The sequence below is a fragment of the Engystomops pustulosus genome, chromosome 2 (genome assembly GCF_040894005.1).
Source record: "Engystomops pustulosus chromosome 2, aEngPut4.maternal, whole genome shotgun sequence".
Lineage (NCBI taxonomy): Eukaryota > Metazoa > Chordata > Amphibia > Anura > Leptodactylidae > Engystomops > Engystomops pustulosus.
Genome location: NC_092412.1, coordinates 197,622,611 through 197,634,882, shown reverse-complemented (window position 1 = coordinate 197,634,882; position 12,272 = coordinate 197,622,611). Strand labels below are relative to the sequence as shown.

The 12,272-nt window shown below is 39.0% G+C and overlaps 1 protein-coding gene across 1 annotated transcript in view; it reads right to left on the bottom strand.

Annotated features, from left to right (window-relative positions):
• Positions 1-12,272, bottom strand: part of LOC140119109 (amine oxidase [flavin-containing]-like) — a 73,776-nt gene that overhangs the window by 35,681 nt on the left and 25,823 nt on the right. The window contains exon 2 of the mRNA XM_072137770.1: positions 2,525-2,619. Coding sequence (XP_071993871.1) covers positions 2,525-2,619 — 95 coding nt within the window. The remainder of the gene's footprint in view (positions 1-2,524; positions 2,620-12,272) is intronic.

The window sequence follows — 12,272 nt, the reverse complement described above, 5'->3', positions numbered from 1 at the left end:
AAACGGACCTCTGGATTTTGGTAATTTACTGTACTTTAGTTCTTGGCTACAATAAACAGCTGTAACAGTTATCAATGGTGCCTGTAGTTAAGATTTATAGTTAATCCTGGTTCTTATGACAATCCAACATTTTTAAAATCCAATTGCCACAGAGACCAAAAAAATTTTGACTGCGGTTACAATAATAAAGTATATGGCTCCGACTTACATACAAACTCAACTTAAGAACGAACCTACAGACCCTTGTATGTAACCCGGGGACTGCCTGTATATGTGTGGTATATTCACTGTAGGTACATATTTATGTGTCATGGTATGTATTTTACATAGGCTTAATTGTGAATAACTTAATAATGCAGGATGTGGATGCCAGCGTGGATTACCGTATTTTCTGGACTATAAGACGCACTTTTTTTCCCCAGAAAATGGGGAAAAAACAGTGGTGCGTCTTATAGTCCGGATGCAGATGCTGATGCAGATGCTGATGCTGGCAGTAAGCGCAGCCCTTCACAGTGAAGCGCAGCGGCTGTGCTGAGTGCCGCTGCGCTCCTCTCCTCCTCTCAGCCCTCCACTGCTGGAGGGAATGGATGGCAGCACCCCTGCGCTCTGCCAGCTCTGATGTATATCATGTATATCAGGGCACTGATATACATGATAATTATGGCAGCAGTGGAGAGAGAGAGGGGGAGGAGAAAATCACTGACTCTGGCCAATCCCCGCTCGGCTTGTAAGTAGCCCGGGAGGCTCAGAGTGAAGAGAGAAGATGAAGGCTGCCGCACTGTGTGAAGAGGAGCCGAGCCTGTACAGTGCTGCAGTGTCTGACCTGTAACTTCTATCCCAGCACAGGATCAGATAAGTGATTAGTGCTCCCTTCCCCCGGGTCTCTGCTCTCACAGTCTTAACCACTTGTTGCCTGGTATGTAGTGGCTGCTGTCCCCCTGGTAGATTGTAAGCTCTTGTGAGCATTGTACAAGCACTGTCATCTCCTGTGTCCTCCTCCTCATAGATTGTAAGCTCTTGTGGCCATTGTACAAGCATTGTCACCTCCTGTGCCCTCCTCCTCCTCATAGATTGTAAGCTCTTGTGGCAATTGTACAAGCACTGTCATCTCCTGTGGCCTCCTCCTCCTCATAGATTGTAAGCTCTTGTGGCAATTGTACAAGCACTGTCATCTCCTGTGTCCTCCTCCTCCTCCTCATTGATTGTAAGCTCTTGTGACCATTGTCACATATACTCATACCTATACAGCCCTGGTAACTTGAGACCCCCTGACTACATGCCAGCATAATTCTATTTAAAGATAGGCTGCTCGCCCCTGCCACTCTCCAAAGAGAAACTAGGCTGCACTGCCCAGTTACTTTACTGTTACTTTATTAAATATTTTAGCATACTATTTGGGGAAAAAACATTTTTCTTATTTTTCCTCCTCTAAAACCTAGGTTCGTCTTATGGTCCAGTGCGTCTTATAGTCCGAAAAATACGTATATGGGGCCCCAATTCAAAGTTTGTATCAGGGCCCATTGGGCCAAAATAATAAATGGATCAATATTTGTTATTTGATGTACAATTTGGCACCTGATGAGACCTAGGAATGTTTCTAATACTGGAATATAACACAAAAAAGATTACACAAAATGCCCATGAAAAGATATGGAAGCATACATATTGGTAGAATAGGAAAATGTACAGTTTTTAGATTTAATCACCTATCATTCTTAGGCTACATTCACAAAGATATGTGCCCGCCGTACACACATGTGTGACCACTGCTCACCCCCGCCCCTCTCCATAGCGATACATGGCGCAAGGTGCCGTAATACGGGGAAAGATAGGCTATTGTATGGTGCTGTACGGCTCCGTGCATCCATTGCCAGCCAATGGGAAACGTATATACAATGTATATGCGGCAGCTGTATATACGTCCTCCAACGGCCGTGTGAATGCAGCCTTATACCAGTAAATTTTTATGCACTTATCACTGCTGGGTGGCGCCACAAGCTGCCAACATTAGGCCTCAGACATACAGTTTTGCATTACAGTCTTGAGGAACCCTTAGGACAGTGATGGCGAACCTTTTTCAGCCTCAGTGCCAAAACTTCATCCAAAAGCCACTTATTTATTGCAAAGTGCCAGCGTAGCAATTTAAGAAGTAATGTATTTCTCCTTGTTCATTGACAACCTTCAATTCTTCAGCCTCCCAAGGACACCAACGCAGTTGAAAGGAGGAGGGCAAACTCTTCTATCATTGTAGGAAGATTCTGCAGGCAGATTCTTTGAGTTCTGTAGTTCTGTCTGGTGAACTTTATTCTGTCCTGGGTGCCAAGAGAGAGGGCTCCGAGTGCCGCCTCTGGCACCAGTGCCATAGGTTCGCCACCACTGCCTTAGGATACAGACATTTAACAATCTAAATTACAGTCTATGATGTTCATGCTTCGGTTTTGGTGCAAACGAACCTAAATTTTGTTATGGAGCCTGCTTTTTCTGTTCTTTTCATAGAGCCATAATTTATATCCAATAAGCTCACCTGTACAGTGAAAGTCCGTCCTCCAACTCGATCTCGAGCTTCTAGCACGACCACATTCAGCCCTGACTCCACTAGCAATTTAGCTGCTGAGAGACCTAAGGATTAAAAAATGTAATTATTTAAAGACATCTTCATATAAGGTCTAACTAATTTTCCTATAACAAAACCCTCTAAATCAGTTATTTGTCACCTTTACCATGAAAGTTAAAATACCCGTCCACCTCCAAAATCAGGACTTAATTATTGGTTAAAAGTGGACAACCCCTTTAAGTTATTATTTATTTGTGTCATTTGGGACCAGAAAGTAGAGACCATCAGAGAACAACATCAGCCAAAGTGGCAGGGGATTGGGTAGGTGATCTGTAACCCATTTTGAGTCTTAAATCCACCTTACATTTTATCAGGGTTACTTGATAACTGCCCGCACCCTGGAAAAAAATGATGTGTGCATTTTAAATGTTAACAGCTATAGTCAATATAAAAGGCCCTGCATATGCTCAGTCATCTTTCATTGTCACCTTCCAAGCAGGAAATTATTTTGTGAAAGGTTATCACTATCTAAATATGAGCAACCTTATTCTGGATGAAGTGGGCTGAGGATAAGCAACCCTTAAAAGTACATATGTGTGTAATGTAGCTAGAGAAGTAGGGCATCATCTTCGAATTGCAATAAATTCCTCTGACAAATCAAATAAGTAGTTAGAATGCACACCAGGCGAGGCTCAGCACTAACATTGCTTTCTATGACTTCACCTAAATCAAATGTTGCTCTTATCTGATGGAGTAACATTTAATGCCGGCTGTCCATATCAATTTCCTGCTTTTCTGTACCACTGACCTTTACAGAAACCAGCTGATGCCTCATAATACTGTGTACAAGAAATACTCCTTCTCCCTCAGCATTCTGTCAATGTAAGTACATCAGCATTCCAATTTAAGGGTGAGTGCTCCCAGAGTGAAAATGTCCCACAGTAAAGTACCTGATTATTAAGGTCCTACTTTGTAAGTCTCCATGAAGATGTCTGATCATCTACTTTTTGAATCCGTGTTCTCTTGAACCTCACTTGTTCTTCAACTTTGTCTCTTGTTCTTGTTCTGTCGTGGTGACCTTTGTTTGATCTGACATAAATCTGTGCTACCCACAACCTATTCCGTGACTCCACAAGAACTCCATCTGCCCTGTCTCTTTGTATCAGTGTTTCCATACCCACCAGGGTAAAGTGCCATGTACACCAAGATTAGCCATTAGCAGAAGTAGCCACCAAGTAACCAAGGCTATAATCCCTGAACATGAGTTAAAGATGAAGCTTTACAGTATCTTCTGAGGAGTACCAAGTCAAAACTGGAACAATGTGAAAAATATTGAATTTTATTAACACTTTCTTCTGTGTATGGAAAAAAGTTAGTTTTGTCAATTGTAGCTCTTCTAAACTATGCTTACTGAATGGCTTTAATTACATGCAAACGGTATTCAATGTTTAGTTCTGTTATGGAAATCACATATATGTACAGTTTTTTATGTTGTAAAACAGAAGCACTTATTGTCAAAAATAATGTATTTTCTGAGAGCTATAACTTCTTTTATTTTCTCATTGACAGGGTCAGAGCTGGAAGGAATTGCTTTCTGTTGGTACCATTTTTAATTATATATGACTTGATATTTTTTTCTTAAGGTGGTTAACTAGCCCTTTAATTGTGCATGATAAATAATATAATACAATTATTTATACAGCGTGCACAGATTATTCAGCGCTGCACAGAGCTTGCCAAATCGGTCCCTGACCCCATGGGGCTCACAATCCAATCAACCTTCCAGTATCTTTTGAAGTGTGGGAGGAAACCGGAGGACCCGAGGAAACCCACATATACACGGAGAGAACATACAAACGGGTTGCAGATGTTGACCCTGGCACATGAACCCATGACCCCAGAGCTGCAAAGCTGTAATGCTAACCACTAAGCCAAAATATGCTTTTTTATTACGCAGGATGCTACAGATGTGTCAATAAATATCGGCATTCATACCTCATTCCACCTTTTTTATAGATTTACCTATTCCTTTTGTGAGATAGGATTATTATGTTGCAGCTTGTGTAACATTAAGTATATGATTGCAGATAGATAATGAATTGTAAACTGCAGCATTATTTAATTGTATATCTATTAAATTACATTTGCTTCTATTACGCTTATTGGCACTAGGGGGAATGCTTTAATATTATATGTCTAATGGCAAGCATAGCAGTCCATGCCAGGGGCGACCTGTGGTTTTACTTTAATTGAATAATGCTTTAAGACAACCTTATTACATCTGCCCTTTAGGATCATCAAATACTATTACTTTGATTAAAAGCAATGGCCATGGCGAAAAAGAAAAGACTTGCACTAAACTAACAGTTATGAAAAAATGGACCTGTAACATTTACAATGCATAATTATATTACAGTTCAATATTACAGTTACTGTCTAATCAAGGTACAATACAGGGTCAAAGGCTGCTCAGCCAATGGTTTATAATGCTCCTGTAAATTTTTTCCCCTTTGAATAACACTCTCTTTAATGTAGTTGTATTTCCGTCTATATTCATCCTAGCATTTACTGAATCAGTTACTGCTCTTTCTTAGGCCACCCTCAAAAAAAAAGTTATAAGCTTTAAAACCTTTGATCAGCAAATGCAAATTTACCTAGACGCAGGGGTGGGGATCAGCTTCATATAGTCATGCAATCATTACCCAAGAAAGGTCATTACTTAAAGGGGTATTCCATAAGCATAATTTATATTCAAATGGGTATTTGAAATATAAGCTAATACGTAACTAGTTGTTAACATTTTTTTAAATCTCGCTCTCCTTAGTAGACAAAATGTTGTGGACATACATTATTATGAAGAATTAAAATGCTACTGGTACCAGTCCTGAGACTTTGTCCCTGTGAAGAAGACACAGAACAAAAGATGGCCACTGGTCACATGTCCCCATCACATAATCATATAATCATCTCTGTGTCAGTTGGTTGCAGTGCACTCAGTATGGCTTATTTTGTGGTGAAATGAGGCAATGTGCAGTGATGGCAGTTACACACATTGTTACTATGGTAACAGAGCAGGACAGTCTGATACATCATCACTGGGAGCAGAGCATTAGAGGGAGGAGTTGTTACTGAGAACTTAGGGATCATGGGAGTTGTAGATGGTGGCCATCTGGGAGATAATACCGCCTAATGTATAAAGCCCACAAAACTTTGTGAATCATAAAAGCAAACTACTTAACTCCATTTTTTATTAATGACATTTAATTTAGCTGTATTGTATTCTTTAATGCATTAAAGGTTTTTGTATTAGACGTGCATATCCCTGGAATACCCCTTTAATGCCTGTGGTAGGTTAGCCTAGAAAACCATCTGGCAGGTTTCTTTTAAAAGGCAAATGGAAGGAATAGGTTTGATATTAAGGCTCAAATAACGCTTAATTTCTATATTCACTGGTTTTGAAACATATTTTCTAACAATGTTATTGAGGAACCTAGACCCTAGACATATGATTGAGTACAATTTTTGTTGCACTTATATTAGTCTCTACACAGTAGAGGTAGGGGGGGATTTATTTGATCATGAAGGCATTACCTTAACAGTGCATGCTATGATGTATCTTAAATTGTAGTAAATTTACATGGATTGTTGCACTAAATGACCATGATAGATTTAGTTGAAAGAGCAGAGTAGTACATATCTTGTGTTAAAAGCCAGAGGCTGATTGCTGGCATATGCTTAGATCATCTTACCAATTCTATTGTGGCTTCAGGTTCTCTCGAGTTACCATGACAACATTAAACCAAGATGTATCTACTTGTAGATATAGTGACAAGAGGATGTCTGCAGCTGCATCTTTCATTCTGCTTCACATCAATGAGCTTAGAGCAAACTTTTAGGACAAATATGAAATAAAATGTTAACCTCTTGAGATCCCATTCGCAACTCTCATCCTGGTATATATTTTGCTATTTTTCAGTCAAGGTACCTGTATAATAACTTTGTTTCCATTTGTCTTGCTTGTATTTATTGGTAGAATTTTAATATGCTTCATATATCCCCATTTACATATCAGAATAACATTTTAACTGTTAACAGGGAAATGAATACATTTAAATGGGGACTTTTACATATTTACATTTGCAATAGGATTTTTTACATTTGCTAATTATTTCATTTTTGATGGAATCTGTGCTGCAGGCTCCTAATTAAGCCTTCAAGGCAGAGGTGAACTCAGACTTACCTTTCCTTATTTTAAAGCAAGATCCGACAAAAAGCTTAAAAAGTGTGCCACATTAATCAGTTATCTTTTCTTATATAAAAAAGGCTAAAATATTATAAAATAAGAAAATTACAATAAGAAAAACACTGTTTACCTTAACAATCTCCCAATGATCCTGTATACATTTTGAGGCAGTCCTCTACTGTTCCCTTCCTAATTCTTTGTTTATAAGCCCCCAGTGGTCAGCGATCATTCTGTGACCTTAGTTTTTTTTGTCTTTGTCTCGTAACTAGTGGCACTAGTGGCCCTGAAGGACATCATGATGTACCTTGCAAAAAACTCTCTACATGTCTTCTGGGATCTGTTGGGATCACCATAGTATATCTGGGGTGATGCATAGCCTATGGCTGACAGTGGGTTCTATATAGATTTTTAGTACATACCTTATTAATGTTATTGTTTACTTTGATTTTGTGCCCACTTCACGACATTTTGTTCAAGCAGGATACACTTCCTAGTGGTAACCAATATATGATACTTTTTTGTGTTAATAATGGAACTGAAAAAAAACCTTTGCTATAGTAGATACCATGTAGAAAGCTTATTCGTCCCTCCTAGAAAATGTCAATTGGACTTGCAAAAGAAATATGCAAGATAATAAATATCTTACTCCTTTTCTTTGATAACAAAAAAAGGCTTAGATATTCAACATTATACTGCACAATATTCAACATTATACCACACAAGTGGCACCAGAAAGTCTGGTCTCCTGTACCACCTAATGAGTGTCGGTTGTAATTCTGAGATCTCATGCATCCTACTGTACTGAGTCGTCATAAAACCTTTTGTTGTTTTATAGATGCAATAAGGTTCATGAAAATGTGTTTGCCTTCAATTTTATAGTGATGCTTTTGAGTTGGATTCTATATGAATCCTTTGTACAAGAATAGTACCATGTTGCATCATCAAGTATGTTACATATATATGCTCAGCCAGAAGTTTTATTTGTAGAAAGACACTATCTTTGTAAAATGGTTCTCTATTTAGTAAAATCTGGCAATTTTAGTGAATACATTTTAAAGAATTTTAAGGGTGGTGTACTACAGTAAGTTTCCAAAAAAACAACATTGATACCTATACCAGGCACATCTATAAGATCTTAAAGTCATGTCTCACACTGGTAATATGAGGAAGAGAAACTGGCAGGGGTTGAAACCCTAGAATCTGTCCTTCACTTGTCTTAAGCTGTTACATATTCTTGTTGTGACTTTTTGCGTGGATTTGGTTTGTCTCTTGACTAGTGATTTTGGCATACACTGAACTTGGCTTGCTAACTCTTCAAGGACTCCTTTCCCCTTCCCTTTTGCTAGTATTCCTATGTCCAGATTGTAGGCATCATGTAGGAAAGTAATGAAATGGGAAGTGACAGTTTGGGGGGTCTAGTGTTAGGAATCACTATGTCTTTCCCCATCTGTCCTGGCATCAGTCCCAGGGCTCTGAGTAGGATTGAACATAAGACTGGATTTAGGCAACTACATTCAGCTAATTTAGTAATGGGAATCAATGTCGTTTTTGACTTCTGAGATTGGCGGCCTTGTGAATCTGATAAAAAGATTAGACATTGGGGCACATTTACTTTCCCGGTCCCTGCGCGATCCCTGAGGTGCGTTGTCTGACGAGGATGAAGTCCGGCGTGATTCACCAAGATCATGCGCCCAATATCCTGCATGTGTCGCTTCCCTGCTGAGATCCGCCGGAGTTCACCTTCTTCTTCCCGGTGTATGCGAGTGCATGTCTTGCGACACAATCTGAATTTTAAATCCAGATTGGACGCCATGCCCCCCATATTGCGCCCAATGAAAGTCAGCCCGGTTGCGCCAAAATCTGATCACGTAAGCCAAAAAACCCTTGTTAACGGCAACGCAAATTGGAAAGAGTCGGGAAACGTGGTGGAAATGTGGTGTGCGGACCCTTAGTAAATGTGCCCCATTATGTCACTATGCACAGAATAATCAAGACGAGAGCTCCCAGAAAATATGAAGAAAAAAGGGGAAGCCAAATTTTAAAGCCAAGAGCCAATATGGCAGATTTATCAAAAGTGTTTTGCAAAGTTAGACATGCAGTCTTATACTGCTGATGCAAAAATAAAAGCTGCTGTAGTTTAGTCATTTAGACTGTCCTATCATACTTTGCACCTCCTTTTCGTTGATGCACAAAAGTCTGACATATTTTGTTGCAGTTTCTGTTCTTAATTCACCCTTCTTACCTTTGGTGCACCCGTCACTAAACTGTCTGAAGCTTTTTGCTAAATGAAGTGCAAGGTGATTTGTGCAAATTACTGAAGAATTTTTTCAGAAACACATTGATAAATATGTCGCTTTTGTAATTTTATGTTTTATTTGTAATGACATAGAAGTAGAAATACAATATCATATTTTTTTGTGTATGTTCATTTAGTACTACAGTAGTAACATGTTCATCATACCTAAAGTTAATGAATATGCGGATGTGCATGAATATAACATTTTTTTTTAATATGCAGAGGTGCGTTTGAACATGTAACTTTGCAATTTAAATACATATTTCGGTCTGGGGCAATACGAATTTCATTGATCATTTTCAGGATTTTGGTAAACACAAGTGACTATACCCAATATCTTATCATTATTAGCATATCTTCTAGACCAATCCTGGACTAGCGGTGTGTCCATCCATAATCTTTGATTTATAAGTTGCTCTAATGTGCCTGTTTTTTTGTTTTTTCAGTTTCTAGAATTTTTGCCTCTACAATGCACCAAGGCAACTTGGGGGCCAATGGAAGTAAGGGAGTTTAGTTATTTTATTTCATCTTTTTAAAGTGATCTATCTCTGTTTCATAGGCATTTTTTAGCTGTGGAAGTGTAATTCTTATACTTTAAACTGAACACAATATGCTTAATGTGCTTAAATGCAGTATATATATTAATGTAGATAAGTAAATATAAATCACTTACAAAAGCTAGTTTCAATTATCAATAAACATGCATAGCGTGGCACAATAAAACAAGTACAAAGAAAATATATGTTAAATGTGGACTGGAGGTTATAAAATTAATTGTAATATTAGTGATTTAAGGTTTTACTGGATATTCATTTTGCTTTTTCACTAACTTCACCTGCAGTATTGAGCGCTGACACAGTTGTATAGGCACAAAGCAAACAACCCAAGCTGTGAAGGAAAAGGCAAACATACATATCCTGAGTTGCTTAGATTCATATCAATTGTCAAAGGTCAGGATTCTCAGTGTATTCTCAATGTATTCTGCACAGTGTGGTTACTGGAGCATAACTTACAGGAATAAGAAAGCTTGGGAAAACATTGGTTTTCATTCTGCTAATACATTGTAAAATAAAAATAGAAATAAATAGTGAAATGCAACATGAGCCATGTAGGAAAACTCAAAAAGCTGTTCTTATTTTTCAATATCTACTTTTTTTTTGGGGGGGGGGACTATTTATTTATAATTTATTCTTAGGGTAAGTCATCGATATCAGGTTGGTAGGAGTTTGATTCTCCACACATGCAACAGATGATGGAGCTTAAGAACAGGCATAACTCCAGGCATTACATTGTGACCTTGAATGCTACTTCAGCTTTCTCTTATTTGTTTGTTGGATGTCCACCATTGTGACAAACTGCTACATACAAAATAACAAAAGCTAGGAGTAACTTACAATGTACAGTCACCAAAAGGTTTATATGGCTATGACATCCGATTTATGATATTTGGAATATTCAAAACCATTTCCTCCTTTGTTGAGGTTGATTTCCAAAGCCAAAATGATTGCAAAACTTGAACCATCTGGATTGGATGGTGTATTTTAAGAAAATTCGAAAATGCTGGAAAAATAATTATTAAATACAATAATTGTGTTGCCTATACCAAAACCACTATGAGATATTTCACTAGTAAACACAGTGGGGCTGATTTACTTACCTGGTCCTGTCGCAATCCCGGGGACAGAATCGCGGCGCACGGACCCTTAGTAAATGAGCCCCAATGTGTAGGTTATATTTCCATTCTGTGTTATCACCACCATCATGAGAGTGGGCTTTCAATCCTTACTTTTCTAATGCAATAAATCTAGAATTGTCTAACTTTGTAAGGTGTACACAGAAAAACCCATTTGGTTTAGTATGACACAGATCCTCGAAAAAAAATGTTATCCAGCAGCTGTGGAGATAGTTTTATTTGTAATGCTTGTTCATTTCTAGTATTACATCCTGAAAATGAATACCTCCAGATCTAATACTGAAAATTCAGCCTTCATGGCTGCTAGATCACAACTTTTGTTGTGGCTACAAACCTTGTGCAGGGAGGGATCTGTGCAGCATTGGACTCTCTGGTTGGTCTTATTTGTCTATTTGGAATGACATAGATCATCCAAGATCAGGCACAGTCCGATTGAATAGCTTACACGTGCAGTCAGGAATAATTTTGGATTTTATACTTTAGAAGAGGATTGAGATAACCAGATATACAGCTTACTTATCTCACTAATGTACATGCTCTCTAAAGCTGAATGAGTGAGTTGCAGTTAGAGATGAGCGAGCACTAAAATGCTCGGGTACTCGTTATTCGAGACGAACTTTTCCCGATGCTCGAGTGCTCGTTTCGAGTAACGAGCCCCATTGAAGTCAATGGGAGACTCGAGCATTTTTCAAGGGGACCAAGGCTCTGCACAGGGAAGCTTGGCCAAACACCTGGGAACCTCAGAAAAGGATGGAAACACCACGGAAATGGACAGGAAACAGCAGGGGCAGCATGCATGGATGCCTCTGAGGCTGCTTAAATGCACCATTATGCCAAAATTATGGGCAACAGCATGGCCATGACAGAGTGACAGAATGAAGCTAGATAGCATCTAAAACATCCAATAATTGACCCTGACACTATAGGGGACGGCATGCAGAGGCAGCGGCAGCAGCGGAAGGCTAGAGAGTGGCATGGCGACATACCCTAAATGGACTCAGGCTTCAAACCAATGGGTAGCAGAGAGGAACCAAAGGAGGTGAGCAAGAAGCGCTCAAATAATATTGGTACATGATAAAAGTTTGCCAGTATATTTTGTGGATTACACAGCAGGGTGGCGACAAAGTTAACATGGAAGCCATGAAAACAATCCAAAATTCTGCCTGACACAGCTCGTTTGATAAGGGGACGATGTATGGAGGCAGTGAACTAGTAGTAGATTAAAGGTGCTGCAGTTAAAACTATGTTAGTTGGTTCTTGGCATGGAGCTGGCGCTCCGCTGCCAGGCGAGCTTTCGCCAATCCAAGCCCCTGTCTCTAGGCTACTCCCCAAACAGCACTTCTAAGAACCTTTCAGATAAGATCAAGTGTAGTAGCGTTCTTATAAGTTTGGGATATGGCGGGTGAGGGGAATGTAAACATCTGCGCAAGAAGCGCTGAAATAATATCCGTAAATGAAAAAAGTTTTCCAGTATATTTTGTGGCTT